Source organism: Rhinopithecus roxellana, chromosome 1, assembly GCF_007565055.1.
Source record: "Rhinopithecus roxellana isolate Shanxi Qingling chromosome 1, ASM756505v1, whole genome shotgun sequence".
In the NCBI taxonomy this organism is placed as follows: Eukaryota; Metazoa; Chordata; class Mammalia; order Primates; family Cercopithecidae; genus Rhinopithecus; species Rhinopithecus roxellana.
The window spans coordinates 108,114,715-108,134,055 of NC_044549.1; the positions used below are offsets into that span (position 1 = coordinate 108,114,715).

The 19,341-nt window shown below is 37.3% G+C and overlaps 1 protein-coding gene across 6 annotated transcripts in view; it reads left to right on the forward strand.

The window, feature by feature from the left end:
- The first annotated feature begins 371 nt into the window (after positions 1-371).
- HLTF (helicase like transcription factor) overlaps positions 372-19,341 on the forward strand; it is a 57,115-nt gene continuing 38,145 nt past the window's right edge. For all 6 annotated transcript variants that reach the window (XM_030929028.1, XM_030929033.1, XM_010375062.2 and 3 more), the window contains exons 1-7: positions 372-610; positions 2,047-2,254; positions 11,714-11,880; positions 13,423-13,556; positions 14,456-14,553; positions 17,673-17,747; positions 17,888-18,079. In XM_030929028.1, coding sequence (XP_030784888.1) covers positions 591-610; positions 2,047-2,254; positions 11,714-11,880; positions 13,423-13,556; positions 14,456-14,553; positions 17,673-17,747; positions 17,888-18,079 — 894 coding nt within the window. In that variant the 5' untranslated portion in view covers positions 372-590. The remainder of the gene's footprint in view (positions 611-2,046; positions 2,255-11,713; positions 11,881-13,422; positions 13,557-14,455; positions 14,554-17,672; positions 17,748-17,887; positions 18,080-19,341) is intronic.

Consider the following 19,341-nt stretch of genomic DNA (forward strand, 5'->3'; position numbering starts at 1 on the left):
TACGGCCCTATTATGTGCCACATTAGATGAGCAGAAAATAAGAGGAAGGATACGGTAGAGGCTTCAGAATGGGGTTGAGTCTTAGGACTTGTGGGGTAAAGGAAAGTCGTTTCCCTCCGTTTGAGGCAGGGAATCAAACAAAACGCCGGCACCGCAGGGACCGTAGACACCGCAGTCGCACTCCTGGGGCCTCGTGGCTTTCCCGCGCGCCCGCCTTGGGGGCGGGGAAGAACCCGGATGGAACCACCCTTGCAGCCGGGACCCCCCGCAGTCTTTGAATGGCAGCGGGGCGGAGTTGCCCTCCCTTCTGTGCTCTGATTGGTTTGGCTCCGCACTCTTCTCTTCGTGATTGGGCTTTCCTAGTGCCAGTCACAGAGCGACGCTGGTCTCCCAGATTGTTGCTAGAAGGAGACGGCGTCGACATCTGAGTAGACTCGCGGCGACTTATCTTTCAGTCGTGCGCTCCTTATACGGCGCTCGGAATTTGTTCCCGGCTTCTGGGCTGCGGGACCTGGAACGAGGCGTATCGAGGCGGCTCAAGAACGATCCAGGGGAGCCGAGGCGCTCCTCTTGTCATCCCACTCAGCGCCATGTCCTGGATGTTCAAGAGGTGAAGGGGGCGGAGGGGGTGGGGCGCTCGGGCTAAGGGCCTGGAGACGTCCCCAGATGAACCTGACCTTCCACGCGTTCCTCCACGTTCCCCGCGCGATTTGTGCAGCTGTATTCGTTCTGTTGGTCGCATATGTGGCCGCGGGAGAAATAAATGCATTGTCTTGGCTGGCGAGTAGGGGCTATTAGGGCGAGTCTCGTGTTAGGGACTTGGGAAATCTCTGTCACCGACTGTGGGGGGCCTGGGGCTTAAAGCCTCTCGGCCCATGCGTTATTCAGCAAAACATCCATTAGATACCCACTGTGCGGCAGGCATTATGCTCGGTGGAGAGCCGAGTAAGACAGCCGTTGTCCCCAAGTGGCTCACAGCTTATGTGTATGCATAGACGTGCAGATACGTATTTGCGGAGGAGCTAATAGAGATATGCGCCACTTGCAAGGAAAACGCAGCGCAAATAAGCGACTGTTCTTAGGAGAATGGAAACTTTCTGCAATGCTCCAGTAGACTTCCCCTCACTTTTCACTGTCCAAATTGGTTTTTATGATCATTCCCGAAACAGTTACACGTAACGGGTTTGGAGTAATGCTTAAACCAGCGACGGGAGGCGGGTACCGGTGGCTTGGGGCCAATTTCCCACGGTGGCGTGGTTTAGATACCAGAATAAAGTAAGTGTTCTGCTCGGAGGGAGTTACAGTGATGGATGCTGGATGTCTTTTCTGGAAAATTATAAACAACTTCGTATACAATAATAGTTGTATTTTTGTAAGTCTTTTGTAGCTGAATCCCTATTGAAATTTTGGCATATAATTTTATTTTTTTAATAATTTATTTTTTTGAGATGGAGTCTCGCTCTGTCGTCCAGGCTGGAGTGCAGTGGCACAATCCTGGCTCACTGCACCCTCCGCCTCCCGGGTTCAAGTGGTTCTCCTGCCTCAGCCTCCCGAGTAGCTGGGATTACAGATGTGCGCCACCACGCCCGGCTCATTTTTGTATTTGTAGTAGACAGGGTTTCATCATGTTGGCCAGGTTGGTCTCAAATTCCTGACCTCAGTTGATCCACTTGCCTCTGCCTCCCACAGTGCTGGGATTCCAGGCGTGAGCCACCACATCTGGCCCATAATTGTATTTACAGACATCATATACATTTCAGTTTAGATGATTTTCACTAGGAAAGCGGTTAGTGAACTCTGACTAGGCTTTTCATTTTGAATTCCTAGGGGGCAGGTAGAAGAGCCAATATTGAAAACAGGTAAAGTTCCTGGGAAGCCTTCTCTACTCACTGCAATTCCTGCTTTAACGAGAGTAACTAACTATTAATCTTTACTGTGATTCCCATGTAAGATGTCATTTGCTGAAGTAAAGCATGAGAAAACTACTCATATGGTCTTTGGAAGTACTTAAATATTGTTTTTCTTTGCCTTTAAAAAAAAAATTAGGGATCCTGTTTGGAAGTACTTGCAGACTGTGCAGTATGGAGTTCATGGAAATTTTCCACGCCTCTCATATCCAACTTTCTTTCCACGTTTTGAGTTCCAAGATGTTATCCCTCCAGATGACTTCCTAACTAGTGATGAAGAACTAGATTCCGTTTTATTTGGAAGTTTGAGAGGTCATGTGGTTGGACTACGCTATTACACGGGAGTAGTGAGTATAATAGTAGATAACTAAGTTAAATTTTGATTATATTTGTGGCGTTAATCTAGAAAATAAGAGAATTAGCAGGTGATGTGTACGGTTCATCTTTATTTTACTTTAAGTTAATGAAATATTTGTACCCCAAAAATAACAAATACCTCAAGTGACCTTCCCACCTCAGCCTCCCGGAGTGTTGGGGTTACAGGAGTGAGCCACTATGCTTGGCCTCAGTGCGTTATGTTTGGTTATTATGGGTAACACCCCGCCCCCACACCCCAGTACCTTGTTCATGTCGTTGATTTGTTGCAAAAAGGAGGTAGTTTTGTGGAATCTTCTGGATTTTATTCTTTCATTTCTCCGTATGTTTCTTACTTTTAAGCATCTTAAATCTTTTTTATTTTTGGGTGTCTGAAGCATGTTCAGCAGGAGATTCCTTGGGAGTTTCGTGTTCTGGATTTGTTTTTCTCCTATATTTCCTTTACATTGGAACTTTACAAGTTGTTTTTTGATTGTCTGAAATGTGTTGTCTAGGAGATTCCTTAGGAAGAAACAGTATTTCCTAAGTTTTTGTCATAATTGTGGCATTTTATGAATGACAGTTTCATAAAATGAAAGTTGTGAAGGACTTAATGACAGTGGGGCTGAATTTAAAATCTTTGTGATACATAGTTTCTCGCCATATCCTAATGTTGTATAGAATTTTCAGGCTAGTGTGATTTTCTCTTTCACTTAAGAGAATTGGATTTTTTTTTTTTTTTTCGAGACCAAGTTTCATTTTGTTGCCCAGGCTGGAGTGCAAGTGGCCTGATCTGGCCTCACTGCAATCTCTGCCTCCCAGACTCACGCAGTTCTCCCACTTCAGCCTTCCGAGTAGCTGGGACTGCAGGTGTTTGCCACCATACCCAGCTAGTTTTTGTATTTTTTTTTTGTATTTTTTTGTAGGTTTTGGTTTGTTGTCCAGGCTGATCTGGAACTCCTGGGCTCAAGTGATCTGCCCACCTTGGCCTCCCCAAGTGCTGGGATTCTGTGCCCAGCCTCTAGTTTTTTCTAATAGATTGTTGAAATCTATCAGTTCTTATTTCGTATCTATATATTCTCTAGCTCTCATATGCATTTCTGAGCTTTTCTGTTTCAGATTTGTGCTAATTTTTCAAAGCTTACATTGTTTTCAATAATTATTTTATACCACCATGAAATACTAGATTATGGTAGTTATTGATCTTAGAACAATCAGTGTTTTTGATCTGAGAATAATCTCTGTGACCTCGGTAAGCTAGTGTGTGTTGAAAAAATGTAATCATCAGTTTTCTTCTTTTGCCAAATATATATATTTTAAATTTTATTTTTTCCAGGAACACTGTGTTGAGATATCATTTATTTTATAATTAATACATGTTTTTTTTTTCTGAGACAGAATCTCGCTTGTGTTGCCCAGGCTGCAGTGCAGTGGTGCAGTCTTGGCTCACTGCAACCTCTGCCTCCCAGGTTCAAGCGGTTTTTCTGCAACAGCCTCTTAAGTAGCTGGGATTACAGGCATGCACCATCACACCCAGCTAACTTTTTGTATTTAGGAGAGATGAGGTTTTGCCATGTTGGTCAGTCTGGTCTTGAACTCCTGACCTCAGGTGATCCACTCACCTTGGCCTTCCAAAGTGCTGGGATTACAGGCATGAGCCATCGCGCCCAGCCATGTTCATTATTTTTAAATGGCTAAAAAAGCATTAAATTTTCTAAAGTGTATCATCCAGAACTGTAACTTATCTTCTACACTTGTGTGAGTATATGCGTGTAAATTGGAATCATAATACATATTAATAAAAATAAGATCATATTATCCCTAATGTGATTAGGAATATTATCTATATTGGACTTATAATTTCCTTATTGATGGACATTTTTGAGTTAATCACGATTATAAAAAAGTAATAAGAATTGAGGTACTATCTTTGCATACTTGTTATTTTAAGTTTTATTGAGATGTGGTTTACATATGATAAATGTACATATTTTGAATGTATGATCCTAGTGTTTTGACAAAGATGTATACCTGATAACTATTACCCCAATCAAGATACAGATTGTATCCATCTCCCTGAAAGTATCTTGTATCCTATTACAATCATTTTTCCCTGCTCCTGCCCTAGGCAACTGCAAGTCTGATTTCTATCACTATAGATAAGTTTTGCCTATTCTAGAACTTCACGTACATTGAATTATACAATATGTATTATTTTAAGTCTGGCGATTTTCACTCAGCATAATTTAGGTACTTCTTTGGTCAATTTTGGTTATTTATATTTTTGAAGAAAAGCATCCATTTTATTTAGATAGTCGAACTTATTCCCATAGAATTGTGCATAGTAATCATTTGTCCTTATAAAATTGTAACGGTAATTTTCTGGAATTGGGATTTGGTGGTGTGACAAACTTGTGTTGCTCACAAGTGACCAGAACTCCTATTCCTGAAGGATTTTGACATCAAGGAACACGTATTTAAACTCCCCTTTATGCCTTGGTTCTAGTTCCTCTTTCCAAGTTGAATAACCATTTTTTTGGTTGTTTTAAGTTGGTGCTCTGAACCTTAATTTCAGTACTCTTAACTCTGAATTGTCAAATTTTGATAAAATGTGCCATTTTTTAAATGTCTGCCAGAACACAATTTTATATGCCTTATTGGCTCCATTAAACTTTTTAAAAACTTTAAAAAAAAAGGTAGTTGTATTCCTGTTTTTATTCTTTGCATTATACATTTGTGTCTTTTTTAGTGATTAACTGTGACATCATTTCAAGGCAGCCTCTTGTAGATTTTTCTTAATGATTGTGTTTCTTGGCTTAATAATTACTCTCTTACATTCGATTTTTCTACTTAGGTTCATTTTCTTTTTTTTTTCTGTTGGACTTGCAAGGTTCATTTTCTTTTTTTTTCTGTTGGACTTGCAATTTGAGCCTTAATTTGAGTCATTTAATCTTTTAATCTTTAAACGTGTAAGTATTGCTTGCCTTTAGCCACCAAGATGTGTTATATAGTAGCATTCTTTATTTTTAACTCTGGTTTTTTTAATTCTTATTTTTATTTTTTCTTTGTTTTGTTGTGTTTTTTTTTAAAGTGTGTTTTCAATAAGCGTATGGTTAAATTTTTTATTTTTTGACCCGTCAGTGTCTTTATTTTATAATAAGGTGGTTTATTTCTTTTTCTATTTTAAAATACAGTTATGTGTTGGTTAACAATGAAGATACTTTCTGAGAAATGTGTTAGGTGATTTCTTTGTGGGAACGTAGAGTGAATAAGATGTTACTTTGCTGAATACTGTGGGCAATTGTAACACATTTGTGTATTTAAGCATATATAACATGAAAAAAGTACAGTAAAAATATTGTATAAAAGATAAAAAATGGTACACTTCTATAGTGAAGCCCCATTATAATCTTGTGGAATAGCTATTGCATAATATATGTGGTCTGTCATTGCTGAAATGTTGTTATGCAGGATATGAGTATACTGTTATGATTAATTCTCATTCCTTTTGTTATCCTTTGTGTGTTTTTTATATGTTCTATTTTTTCTTGCTGCTGGAACCATGTTTTTGTTTTTATAGTCTCCAATACTTTGGCTCATACATTTTGTTTAAAATTCTAGTAATTAGTTATTTGTAATGACAGTTAATGATAGCTTATTATGATAAATTACAATTATGAAATACCCTATTTGAGATGAAATGCTCAAAAATTGTTAGTTTTGTGCCCTGCTTTTTTTTTTTTTTTTTGGTTATGTATTTTCTAGGCTTTGCACAATATGGTTTAAAAAAGATCATCCTGTAGGCAGTGGCAGAGGGGTGGTGACTGGGAGAGAGCGTAGCTATGCCTCATAGATAATATCTCCAAAGGGCTAGAGATGAATGTCTGTGTAATACTTTGTTTGGTTCTGGTTGTAATCTCTTTTGAGTCAGTAGACAGATGCTGGGAGAGGTTTGAAGCAGCTTTCTTGTATATTTTAAAGGAATTTTTAAAAATTGAGATACATTTATAATAAAATTTACCATTTTAAAGTATGTAGTTGAGTAGTTTTTAGAATACTCACAAGGTTGTGCAACAACCATCCCTACAATCTAGTTCCAAAACATTTTCATTATTCCAAAAAGAAACCTCATTCCCATTTGTAGTCACTCCCATTACCTCTACCCCTCATTCCCTGGCAACCATGAATCTTTCTACTTCCTGTGTATATGGATTTGCCTCCTCTTGACATTTCATGTAAATGGAATGATACAATATGTAGCATTTGGGTCTGGCCTCCAATACTCACTTTTATGTTAAATAGATTTTTTTTTAGTGTACCATTTTAATTCCCTTGTTTCTTTTACTATATATTTTGAGTTACTTATGATTGCTTTAGGGACTACAATTAACAACTTAATTTATAAGAACCTAGTTTGGATTAGTGCCAACTTAATAGTATATAAAAAAACTTTGCGGCCGGGCATGATGGCTCATGCCTGTAATCCCAGCACTTTGGGAGGCCAAGGTGGGCGGATCATGAGGTCAGGAGATCGAGACCATCCCAGCCAATGTGGTGAAACCCCATCTCTACTAAAAATACAAAAATTAGCTGGACATGGTGGCACCTGCCTGTAGTCTCAGCTACTCGGGAGGCTGAGGCAGGAGAATCGCATGAACTACGGAGTCAGAGGTTGCAGTGAGCTGAGATTGTGCAACTGTACTCTAGCCTGGCGACAGAGCAAGGCTCTGTCTCAAAACAACAACAAAAACCCCTGAAAAATACTTGTGCTCACAGCTCCATCCTTTTGCCTTCTTTTGTGCTGTTATCATACAAGGCATATCTTTATATATGTAGTATACCTATCAACAAAGATTTATAATTTATATACTTTTTAGTAAGATAGGACAAAAATTATAAAAAATTATACTTAAAAATTTGTTTTTTTTTTTTTTAATAATTTTTTTTTTTTGAAACTGTTGCTCTGTTGTCCCGGCTGGTCTCAAACTTCTTTTAACAGATTATGATGTGACCAGGTGTGGATCTCTTTGAGTTTATTTTAGTTGGAGTTGTTGAGCGTCTTATATATGTAGAGTAGTGGTTTTCATCAAATTGGGAAGTTTTTGGCTGTTATTTCTTTTTTTTTTTTTTTTTAAGGGCTGACGAGTGCTAATTTATTTTATATTTTAAATGTTTTTCACAATATTTAAACCTAAACATATTCAGTATGGCTCTTGTAAGTTCATGTCATTCTCAAATGTATCCTGGTCCCTGCTTTCTTTTTTTTTTTTTTATTATACTTTAAGTTCTAGGGTACATGTGCATAACGTGCAGGTTTGTTACATATGTATACTTATGCCATGTTGGTGTGCTGCACCCATCAATTCATCATTTATATCATGTATAGCTCCCCAATGCAATCCCTCCCTCCTCCCCCCTCCCCATGATATGCCCCAGTGTGTGATGTTCCCCTTCCCGAGTCCAAGTGATCTCATTGTTCAGTTCCCACCTATGAGTGAGAACATGCGGTGTTTGGTTTTCTCTTCTTGTGATAGTTTGCTAAGAATGATGGTTTCCAGCTGCATCCATGTCCCTACAAAGGACGCAAACTCATCCTTTTTTATGGCTGCATAGTATTCCATGGTGTATATGTACCACATTTTCTTAATCCAGTCTGTCACAGATGGACATTTGGTTTGATTCCAAGTCTTTGCTATTGTGAATAGTGCCGCAATAAACATACGTGTGCATGTGTCTTTGTAGTAGAATAATTTATAATCCTTTGGGTATATACCCAGTAGTGGGATGGCTGGGTCATATGGTACATCTAGTTCTAGATCCTTGAGGAATTGCCATACTGTTTTCCATAATGGTTGAACTAGTTTACAATCCCACCAACAGTGTAAAAGTGTTCCTATTTCTCCACATCCTCTCCAGCACCTGTTGTTTCCTGACTTCTTAATGATTGCTGTTCTAACTGGTGTGAGATGGTATCTCATTGTGGTTTTGATTTGCATTTCTCTGATGGCGAGTGATGATGAGCATTTTTTCATGTGTCTGTGGCTGTATGAATGTCTTCTTTTGAGAAATGTCTGTTCATATCCTTTGCCCACTTTTTGATGGAGTTGTTTGTTTTTTTCTTGTATATTTGTTTGAGTTCTTTGTAGATTCTGGATATTAGCCCTTTGTCAGATGAGTAGATTGCAAAAATTTTCTCCCATTCTGTAGGTTGCCTGTTCACTCTGATGGTAGTTTCTTTTGCTGTGCAAAAGCTCTTTAGTTTAATTAGATCCCATTTGTCAATTTTGGCTTTTGTTGCCGTTGCTTTTGGTGTTTTAGACATGAAGTCGTTGCCCATGCCTATGTCCTGAATGGTACTACCTAGATTTTCTTCTAGGGTTTTTATGGTATTAGGTCTAACATTTAAGTCTCTAATCCATCTTGAATTAATCTTCGTATAAGGGGTAAGGAAAGGATCCAGTTTCAGCTTTCTACTTATGGCTAGCCAATTTTCCCAGCACCATTTATTAAATAGGGAATCCTTCCCCCATTTCTTGTTTCTCTCAGGTTTGTCAAAGATCAGATGGCTGTAGATGTGTGGTATTATTTCTGAGGACTCTGTTCTGTTCCATTGGTCTATATCTCTGTTTTGGTACCAGTACCATGCTGTTTTGGTTACTGTATTGGCTGTTATTTCTTTAATTTTTTTTTTTTTTTTGCCTCTTTCTCTTTTCTCCTTATGGTATTTTTATTATGTATGTATGTTAGTATACTTGATGTTACAGGTTTCTGAGGCTGTGTTATGTGTTTCATTTTTTTTGTTCCTCAGATTGTATAATCTCTATTGACCTATCTTCAGCTTCACTGATTTTTCTTATGCCTGCTCAAATTTGCTGTTGAGTCTCTCTGGTGAATTTTTTCTTCAGTTATTATACATTTTGACTCTAGAATTGCTGTTTGGTGAGACATTGTTTTCATGCTTTTAGACATGCGTTTTCATGTTGAAAGAAATGGTTTGCTTTAGGTCTTTGAACTTTTTAATTTTTTTAGAGATAAGGTCTTGCTCTATTACCCAGGCTAGAGTGCAGTGGCATGATCATAGCTCACTGTAACCTTGAACTGGATTCAAGCAGTCCTCCCACCTCAGACTCTTGAGTAGCTGGGACTACAGGCACGTACCACCATACCTGGCTAATTTTTCTGTTTTTATTTTGTAGAAATGGGGTCTTGCTATGTTTCCCAGGCTGGTGTCAGATTCCTGGCCTCAAGAGATCCCTCCCACTTCAGCCTCCTAAAGTGCTGGGATTACAAGTGTGAGCCACCATGCCCAGCCCCTTTGAACATATTGAAAATAACTGACTTAAATTCTTTTTCTACTGTGTGAAGCATCTGTACTTTCTTGGGGACAGTTGACATTGATTCTGTGTATAGACCATACTTTCTCATTTTTTTGCATGTCTTGTACTTTTTTTCTTGAAAATTTGACATTTTAAATAATGTGGCAACTCTGGAAGTCAGATTCTCCTCCCTTCCAGGGTGGTTTGTTGTTGCTGATTTTTGTAATTAATTGTGTGTGTGTTAGTGACTTTTCTGAATTAATTCTGTGATGTCTATCCTTTATCATGTGTGGTCACTGAAGTCTGTACTTGGATAGCTTAGTGGTCAGCTAATGATTGTGCTGGAACAAATAAATTGCACATTCTTTGCTGAGAACTTCTGTATATTGAGACATTGCTTCAACATTCTAAGGCACTTGACAACTCTGCTTTAGCTTTCACTTCTGGCTTGTTTAAATACCTCAAGTTCAGGCAAAAGTGAGAGTTTAGGGCCTTCTCAGGTCTTTCTTGAGAATGTGCACAGCCCTGGTCATGCATACCAGCCCTGTGCCTGCTTATGGCCTTCTAGATTTCCAGAAATACATTGGAGCTTTTCAGAGCCATCACAGACATCTCATTCCCTAGCTCTTCTTTACAAGCCTTTTTGTTTTTTTTCCTCAGGCAGCCATGAAGTTAAAACACTTCCCTGTAAAATTGTTTTTGACAAACATTTACCCAAAGGAGGTTTTTTTGTACTTGGTGAGCTCAGAGGTTAAATACAGTCAGCCTTGCAAGTGGGGTCTTCTGGGGAACTTCAGTAGAATAACAGTTCCTTGGGAATGAATCTCTGAAAGAACTGTAACTCCATTCTGTTTTTCTCTGTTGACTGCCAGGCTTTACCTAGGATCCCAATGAGCTATTATTTTTATATTTATTTATTTATTTTATTTTTTTGAGATGGAGTCTCGCTTTGTTGCCAGGCTGGAGTGCAGTGGCGCTATCTCGGCTCACTGCAACCTCCGCCTCCTAGGTTCAAGCGATTCTCCTGCCTCAGCCTTCCAAGTAGCTAGGACTACAGGTGCACGCCACCACACCCAGCTACTTTTTGAATTTTTAGTAGCGATAGGATCTCACCATGTTGGCCAGGATGGTCTTGATTTCTTGACCTCGTGATCTGCCAGCCTCGGCCTCCCAAAGTGCTGGGGTCGTGAGCTACTGTGCCTGGCCACACGCTCTTATTTTTAAAGGCTACAGTATTGCTGGCAATGGGACTGAAGTACTGTTATTCAGCTGTTTATTCTTTTTATTCTTGAATAAGTGTTACGCAGATTTCTGCAAGCCTTTGATTTAATTCTCAGTGTTCTGTAACATTTGATTCTGACAAATAATTTATCTAGTTTTTTGTTGCTTTTACTGAGAAAGTTTTGAAAGTCCTTATTCTACCATGCTTTGTTGTGTTACACTCCTTCAGTTTTTAAAAATATACATCATAATATTTAAGTTACATCATACAGTTTTTAATAAAGTAGAATGAGAATGGCATGAGTTGAAGGCTGGATATATTTTTCTTACCTAGTTCCATCCTGACTTATAAATGCCTTATTCCCTGACTTAGATTCTGGAGAATTGAGGCTCAGGAACCACCCTGTCTGGGTTCAGATCCTAGCTCTACTACTTTTTAATTTTTTGACCTTGAGCAAGTTACTTAACTTTTCTGTGCTTCAGTTTCTTCATTTGTAAAATGGGAATAATGATAGTACCTCCCAGTAGAACTGTGAGGATTTAAAAAGTCAGTCTGTGCAATGTGCTTAGACCAATGCTTGGCACATAGTAAGCACTCAATAAAGGTTAGCCATTTTTCAGAAGTTATGATGTTGAAAATTTTAAGATAATTTGAATTTCCTAGTTTACATTTGACTATTTTTTAGACATTAAGGATTTGTTAACTTCCTAATGAATATAGATTAGAAAAGTTATATTAAAGAATCATAATAAATATGTTAGTATTTCTGTAGTTTGTGTCTAAGAAAATATATTTTTCTTATGTGCAGTGTTTAGCAGTAGCATTAAAAAATGAATGGAAATCCCAGATAAAGTATAACAAAGTTATTGTCTATTATTTATAATGTAATATTATCTGTTTATCATTTTTATTAGGTTAATAATAATGAAATGGTTGCATTACAACGAGATCCTAATAACCCTTATGATAAGAATGCAATTAAAGTAAACAATGTGAATGGAAATCAGGTTGGCCATTTAAAGAAAGATCTTGCAGGTGCTTTGGCCTATATCATGGACAACAAATTGGCACAAGTTGAAGGGTAATGTACTTTCAGAATTTAGTTTTAATAATTGTGAATTATAGTCATCTTTGAACTAGTTAGGCCTTCTTGTTAGAGCCTATAAAGGTATGCTAACAATTTTTATCACTGTACTTTTGATACGTGTTAAATAAAGTTTTAATTCTCCTTTTACATACTTCTACTACCCCAGCCATCAAACAATTGTCCTCTCATTTTCCTATGGAATTATTACCATGGAGAAAATAGACCTTGGTTCAAATATTAGGAAGTACATTCCATTTCTCCAAACCTTTTGGTAACTAGGTTTAGGAATTTGGAAGTGTTTGTTTGTTTATTTATTTATTTTGAGACAGAGTCTCACTCTGTCACCCAGGCTGTAGTGCAGTTGTGTGATCTCGGCTCACTGCAGCCTCTGCCTCCCGGGTTCAAGCAACTCTCCCTGCCCTAGCCTCCAGAGTAGCTACAGGTGCCCGCCACCATGCCCAGCTGATTTTTGTATTTTTTAGTAGCAACAGGGATTTGCCATGTTGGCCAGGCTGGTCTCGAACTCCTGACCTCAGGTGATCTGCCCCCCTCAGCCTCCCAAAATGCTGGGATTACAGGCGTGAGCCACCGTGCCTGGCCTGGAAGTGTTTGTTTATATCAGAGGTTATAAACTGGTATTCTGTGATATGATGTAGGTGAATTTCATTTTGCCCTGCAGTGTTTTAGACATTTTTTCGTTTAGTACTAATATTGAAATACCTTGCTAGTCTGTATTTTATACATATTAATTTATTTCCTTAAATACAAAAAACTTATTTTTCTCTCAACAAGTGGAAAATCTGGCAATGCAGGATGAGTTGTCACTTCCATATGACAACAGTTGACTGGAACTCTTCCTTTAGCTAGGGCATATGCTCTCCCAGTTTTATCACCTATTTCTTTCTTTTTTCTTTTTTTAAACTCTTTCTAGTCTTTCAGTTACCTTTTCTCTTTTAGGCATTTGTACTTGTGATCTCAATTTAAGTATCCAGAATATTTAGGATCTTGATATTCTAATTCTAATTTTTAGGATATTCATATCATCATCCTAGGTGAGTTTGGAAGATAAAATAAATGCTCAGTAATGTCTCACTTTGTTTTCTCCTTTTTCAGTTTATCAGGTTTTTCAGTTATTGAGAATAACTTAGTGAATCACAAGTTCTTGCATTCCCCATTTTCCAAGCAGAATGAGTTACTACCCTCAGTGGTTCCATTAGCTGAAGCTCTACCCTTTCATTTAACTTATTTTACTTATATTACAATCTTGTTTATAGGCCATCCTTGCATTTTTAAAAGTGCTTTATTCCATTTTCTCAATTTTTTCTGACACTCTGTTTCTAAAAATCACCCTTTTCTTCTGATTGTTTGTGATTCTATTCCTTGTCCTTTTTTGCTTTCAAGTCTGCCCAACTAGTTCCTTATTACTTTACTTCCATGTAAAATGTAAATGATACACTTAAAATATTGAACTACTTCTTAGTGGGGATAAAAAGTAATGCTTCTAATTTCCCTTTCTTTTTCTCCCAAATATAATAGGGTTGTTCCTTTTGGTGCAAACAATGCTTTTACCATGCCTCTGCATATGACTTTTTGGGGAAAAGAAGAAAATAGAAAAGCGGTTTCAGATCAGTTGAAGAAACATGGATTTAAATTGGGTCCTGCACCAAAAAGTAAGTTTAGGGTTTGACTTAATATTATTCTAATATTGTAAGATGCAGGGATTATGAAACATTTATTCTCTCTTGGAGTTTGTTGGCTAATTTGTGCTCAAGGCTCCAAAGTACAAGTTTTTTTCAGGAGTCTTTTTGAGGAAGTCTCTGATTTTTCCTTTTGCCTCTATTGAAATAGATTCACACATAAAAATATACACGGTCAGAATAGTGAGGGGATATTAAACAAAAAAATTAAAGAAAAAGTATATATACAAGGAATTCTCATATATACCCTCCCCTAATTTTCTCTAATGGTAACATCGGAAACCCCTGACTTTAAACATTCTTTTTGATAAATTTTAGACAAAGAGAATCCTCTAATAGTGAACAAAAAGGAGTGCTTGGCAAGAGTTTGTTCAAATAATGTGGAATTACTTGTGTTTTTTGAGTGATTTAGTATTTAGCTTTTTAAAAACCTCTAAAATACAAGGCTTTTAATGCAGTTTGTTATTCACATTTTATGTATTTATTTGTGTATATATTTTGAGACAGAGTCTTGCTCTGTCACCTGGGCTGGAGTATAGTGGCCACGGTCAGTGGCTCGGTGCAACCTTGACCTGCTGTGCTCCAGTAATCCCTCCACCTGAGCTTCCCGAGTAGCTGGGTCTATGGGTGCGCACTATCATGGTCTGCTAATTTTTGTATTTTTTGTACAGACAGAATTTCACCGTGTTGCCCAGGCTAGTCTCGAACTTCTGGGCTCAAGCAAACCACCTGCCTTGGCCTCCCAAAGTGCTGGGGTTACAGGCGTGAGCCACAGCACCCAGCCCTGTTATGAACATTTTAAAAGCTACTTAATAAAAGATAAAAATCGATTTTATTTGATGGCTTTATTCTTTTTATTTTGTAAATTATAGCTTTAGGATTCAATTTGGAAAGTGGTTGGGGCTCTGGAAGAGCTGGACCAAGCTATAGTATGCCAGTGCATGCTGCAGTACAGATGACAACCGAACAGGTGTGCTTCTCTTTTATCTAAAAGTGAATATCAAATGTTGCGGGTTGTATTTAAAAGAACAGGATGAATATGTACGTGTGGGTATGTGTCATCTTCAAATATATTTATAATGAAACATGTTATAGAATAGAATATGTATATATATGTTAATATTTTATATAAAAAGTTCTGATTAGGAATAAATCCATACGTGAACATTTGTACCTAACATGCAAAACACACACATTACTGTTTATGCATGGCATGATTTTGTATTTGAAATGTTTTAAATGTTCATGTAGTAATTTTTATTTATTTATTTATTTATTTATTTTTATTATACTTTAAGTTCTAGGGTACATGTGCATAACGTGCAGGTTTGTTACATATGTATATTTGTGCCATGTTGGTGTGCTGCACCCATCAACTCGTCAGCACCCATCAATTCATCATTTATATCATGTATAACTCCCCAATGCAATCCCTTCCCCCTCCCCCCTCCCCATGATATGCCCCAGTGTGTGATGTTCCCCTTCCCGAGTCCAAGTGATCTCATTGTTCAGTTCCCACCTATGAGTGAGAACATGCGGTGTTTGGTTTTCTCTTCTTGTGATAGTTTGCTAAGAATGATGGTTTCCAGCTGCATCCATGTCCCTACAAAGGACGCAAACTCATCCTTTTTTATGGCTGCATAGTATTCCATGGTGTATATGTGCCACATTTTCTTAAATGTCTGTCACAGATGGACATTTGGTTTGATTCCAAGTCTTTGCTATTGTGAATAGTGCCGCAATAAACATACGTGTGCATGTGTCTTTGTAGTAGAATAATTTATAATCCTTTGGGTATATACTCAGTAGTGGGATGGCTGGGTCATATGGTACATCTAGTTCTAGATCCTTGAGGAATTGCCATACTGTTTTCCATAATGGTTGAACTAGTTTACAATCCCACCAACAGTGTAAAAGTGTTCCTATTTCTCTACATCCTCTCCAACACCTGTTGTTTCCTGATTGTTTTAATGATTGCTGTTCTAACTGGTGTGAGATGGTATCTCATTGTGGTTTTGATTTGCATTTCTCTGATGGCGAGTGATGATGAGCATTTTTTCATGTGTCTGTTGGCTGTATGAATGTCTTCTTTTGAGAAATGTCTGTTCATATCCTTTGCCCACTTTTTGATGGGGTTCTTTGTTTTTTTCTTGTATATTTGTTTGAGTTCTTTGTAGATTCTGGATATTAGCCCTTTGTCAGATGAGTAGATTGCAAAAATTTTCTCCCATTCTGTAGGTTGCCTATTCACTCTGATGGTAGTTTCTTTTGCTGTGCAGAAGCTCTTTAGTTTAATTAGATCCCATTTGTCAATTTTGGCTTTTGCTGCCGTTGCTTTTGGTGTTTTAGACATGAAGTCGTTGCCCATGCCTATGTCCTGAATGGTACTACCTAGATTTTCTTCTAGGGTTTTTATGGTATTAGGTCTAACATTTAAGTCTCTAATCCATCTTGAATTAATCTTCGTATAAGGAGTAAGGAAAGGATCCAGTTTCAGCTTTCTACTTATGGCTAGCCAATTTTCCCAGCACCATTTATTAAATAGGGAATACTTTCCCCGTTTCTTGTTTCTCTCAGGTTTGTCAAAGATCAGATGGCTGTAGATGTGTGGTGTTATTTCCGAGGACTCTGTTCTGTTCCATTGGTCTATATCTCTGTTTTGGTACCAGTACCATGCTGTTTTGGTTACTGTAGCCTTGTAGTATAGTTTGAAGTCAGGTAGCGTGACGCCTCCAGCTTTGTCCTTTTGACTTAGGATTGTCTTGGCAATGCGGGCTCTTTTTTGGTTCCATATGATAAATGTTCATGTAGTAATTTTAAGAAAAAAATTGAAGTTGAGACTTACTCCTTTCAGTAATTTTGCAAATGCAATGTGAAGGAATTAACTCCCAATTCTTCACATTATCTTTGTCTAATTTATAATTTAGGATGACGTTATGCTGAATTTCTTTGAAAAAAAGTGTATAAAATAATGCTGATCAATTTAAAAATAACATTAAACTTTTTTTGATGTTTGTATCTACCAGTGTTAGTCCTTTTATCTACTAATTGTAGTTACCATATTTCCCCTGCTTATTGTTAGAAGGACTTGAGCATGTTTCTGGTAGATAAACCCCAGGTTACTTCTGATTTTTTAGTCCTGGCCTGATTTCTTCTGAGCTGCTGCTGTGTTTATGTGTTAATTTTCAAAAATATCTGTATCACATATATGTTGATATAAAATTGGACTAACCTAGTTTAAATAGTCAATTAAATTAGCATAATAATAAAAGTATCCTATAGTGCATGGCAAGTTCCTTATTGCAGTAATAATAAATGGAATGTCATTGACCTGGTAGGACTGACAAAATATTTTGAATACAACTGATAGCATCACAGAATTTTAATGGTAGAAGGAACCTTAGAGACAATCTAAATTTAGTTCATCCCTTTCATTTTATAGGAATAAGACATGGGGCCATAAAGGTCAAGTCTTGCCAAAACTTATATATAAGCTTATTTGTGATAAAACTGTGACTGAAACTCAGGACTTAAAACTCTTTTATATTCTTTTTCCTCCTAAAAACTAAAACACCTGTTCATTCTCTCTTCAGTGAGTAGTGTAATCCTAGGGTTGATTTATGTGCCTTTTTGACGTTTGACTATTTTGTGTTTTTTAAATTCAATTTAATTTCAGTTTTTTAATTTTTTGGGACTGGGTCTCACTTACTTGCCCAGACTGGAGTGCAGTGGCATAATCATGGTTCACTGTAGCCTCTACCGACTGGGCTCAAGTGATCCTCCCATCTCAGCATCCCTAGAAGCCAGAACTACAGGCATGTACCACCATGCCTGGCTAATTTTGTAAAAATTTTTTTGTAGAGATGGGATCTCTCACTATGTTGTCCAGGCTAGTCTCAAACTCCTGAGCTCAAGTGATCCTCCCACCTTGGTCTCCCAAAGTGCTGAGATTATTGGCATCAGCCACCACTCCTGGCCCATTTGACATTAATGTCAGTTAATTAACTAAATGATTTCAAATCTGACTTACATGCAAGTATTATTTTAATTAGTTTGTTTTACATTATTTCTTGTTGCTGTTTGTTGTAGCTTAAAACAGAATTTGACAAATTGTTTGAAGATTTGAAAGAAGATGATAAAACCCATGAAATGGAACCAGCTGAGGTATTGAACCAATATTTTTTATTTAAGACTACTCAGAATGTTTAAATGTACTTATAATCTACTCTTTGTTTAATCACAGGATCTGCATGTGAAAAAAGGAATGACTTACTGTATTTGCCTTTGTGACTTTTTCTTTATAGGCTATTGAAACACCACTGCTTCCACATCAAAAACAAGCTCTAGCTTGGATGGTGTCACGGGAAAACAGCAAAGAACTTCCACCATTCTGGGAACAGCGAAATGACTTATACTATAACACAATAACAAATTTTTCTGAGAAGGACCGACCAGAAAATGTCCATGGAGGAATTTTAGCTGATGATATGGGTTTGGTAATTATTTTTTTCTTTAGTAAATAAAATCTAATTTTGTGATTATGATTTTCTAGAAAGTAATTTTGAAGTAAAAAGAGATAGGAATATGTTGGTACCAGTTTGGGAATAGATTTTACTATCTTTGTAGAACACAGTGTTTCCTATAGTTTTTACTTAAAATAGTGGTAAAGTTTTGGTTTGGTTAAAGTACAATTAAAATAATTAGGCAACAATAATGGTATAAAGATGTTTTCCTCAGTTTTCTTTTTTTGTTTTTTTTTGAGGTGGAGTCTTGCTCTGTCACCCAGGCTGGAGTGCAATGATGTGATCTTGGCTCACTGCAGCCTCTGCCTCCCAGGTTCAAGCATTTCTCCTGTCTCAGCCTCCCAAATAGCTGGGATTACAGGCATGTGCCATCATGCCCAGCTAATTTTTATATTTTTGATAGAGACAAGGTTTCACCATGTTGACCAGGCTGGTTTTGAACTCCTGACTTCAAGTGATCCACCCGCCTTGGCCTCCCAAAGTGCTGGGATTACAGATGTAGGCCACCCTGTCTGGCCATGTTTCTCAATTTTCTTTGCTCTTTGAAATTCAGGGTGACCTGTCTTTCATAGGTTTTCTTTTAAAACGTAAAGACAAAACAATGTTATGTGAAATTGTATTCCATCACAAATATTGTGGTATGCAGAGTAATATTTATGGTCCTTACACTAGCAGTTTTTATATTTTTCAGTCTCAGTAACCCCTTCTACTTATAAAAATTAATGATCTCAAAGAAGTTTTGTTTTTGGATGCTGTTATCAGTATTTATAGTATTAGCCAGTGGTAACTAAAGATAACAGTACAAACTCATTACTTGTTAACATAAATAGCATATTTTTAAACGAAAAGTATGCCAAAACACTTAACAATTTTGTTGAGACAACTGGCATTGTTTTACATTTTTGCACATCTCTGTGTTTGGCCGAATAGATGGCAGCTGAATTCTCACCTGCTTCTTCATTCAGTCTGCTCTGTTAGGTTGTTTTGGTTGAAGTATATGAAGAAAGTTTGTTCTTACAACGGTATGTAGTTGTAAAGGAAGGAGTATTTTAATAGCTTTTTAGGTAATTGCAGATTTCTTTGATATACTACATCAAAATTCAGTAAGTATTAGTTTATTAAAGGTTAACTGTTGTAATACAGAACGCTAAATCATATCAGTGAGCTTTTTATACCCTGTTCCATTAAAATCTATTTGTGAATCTTGCCCATTGAATGGATATTTTACCCATGTA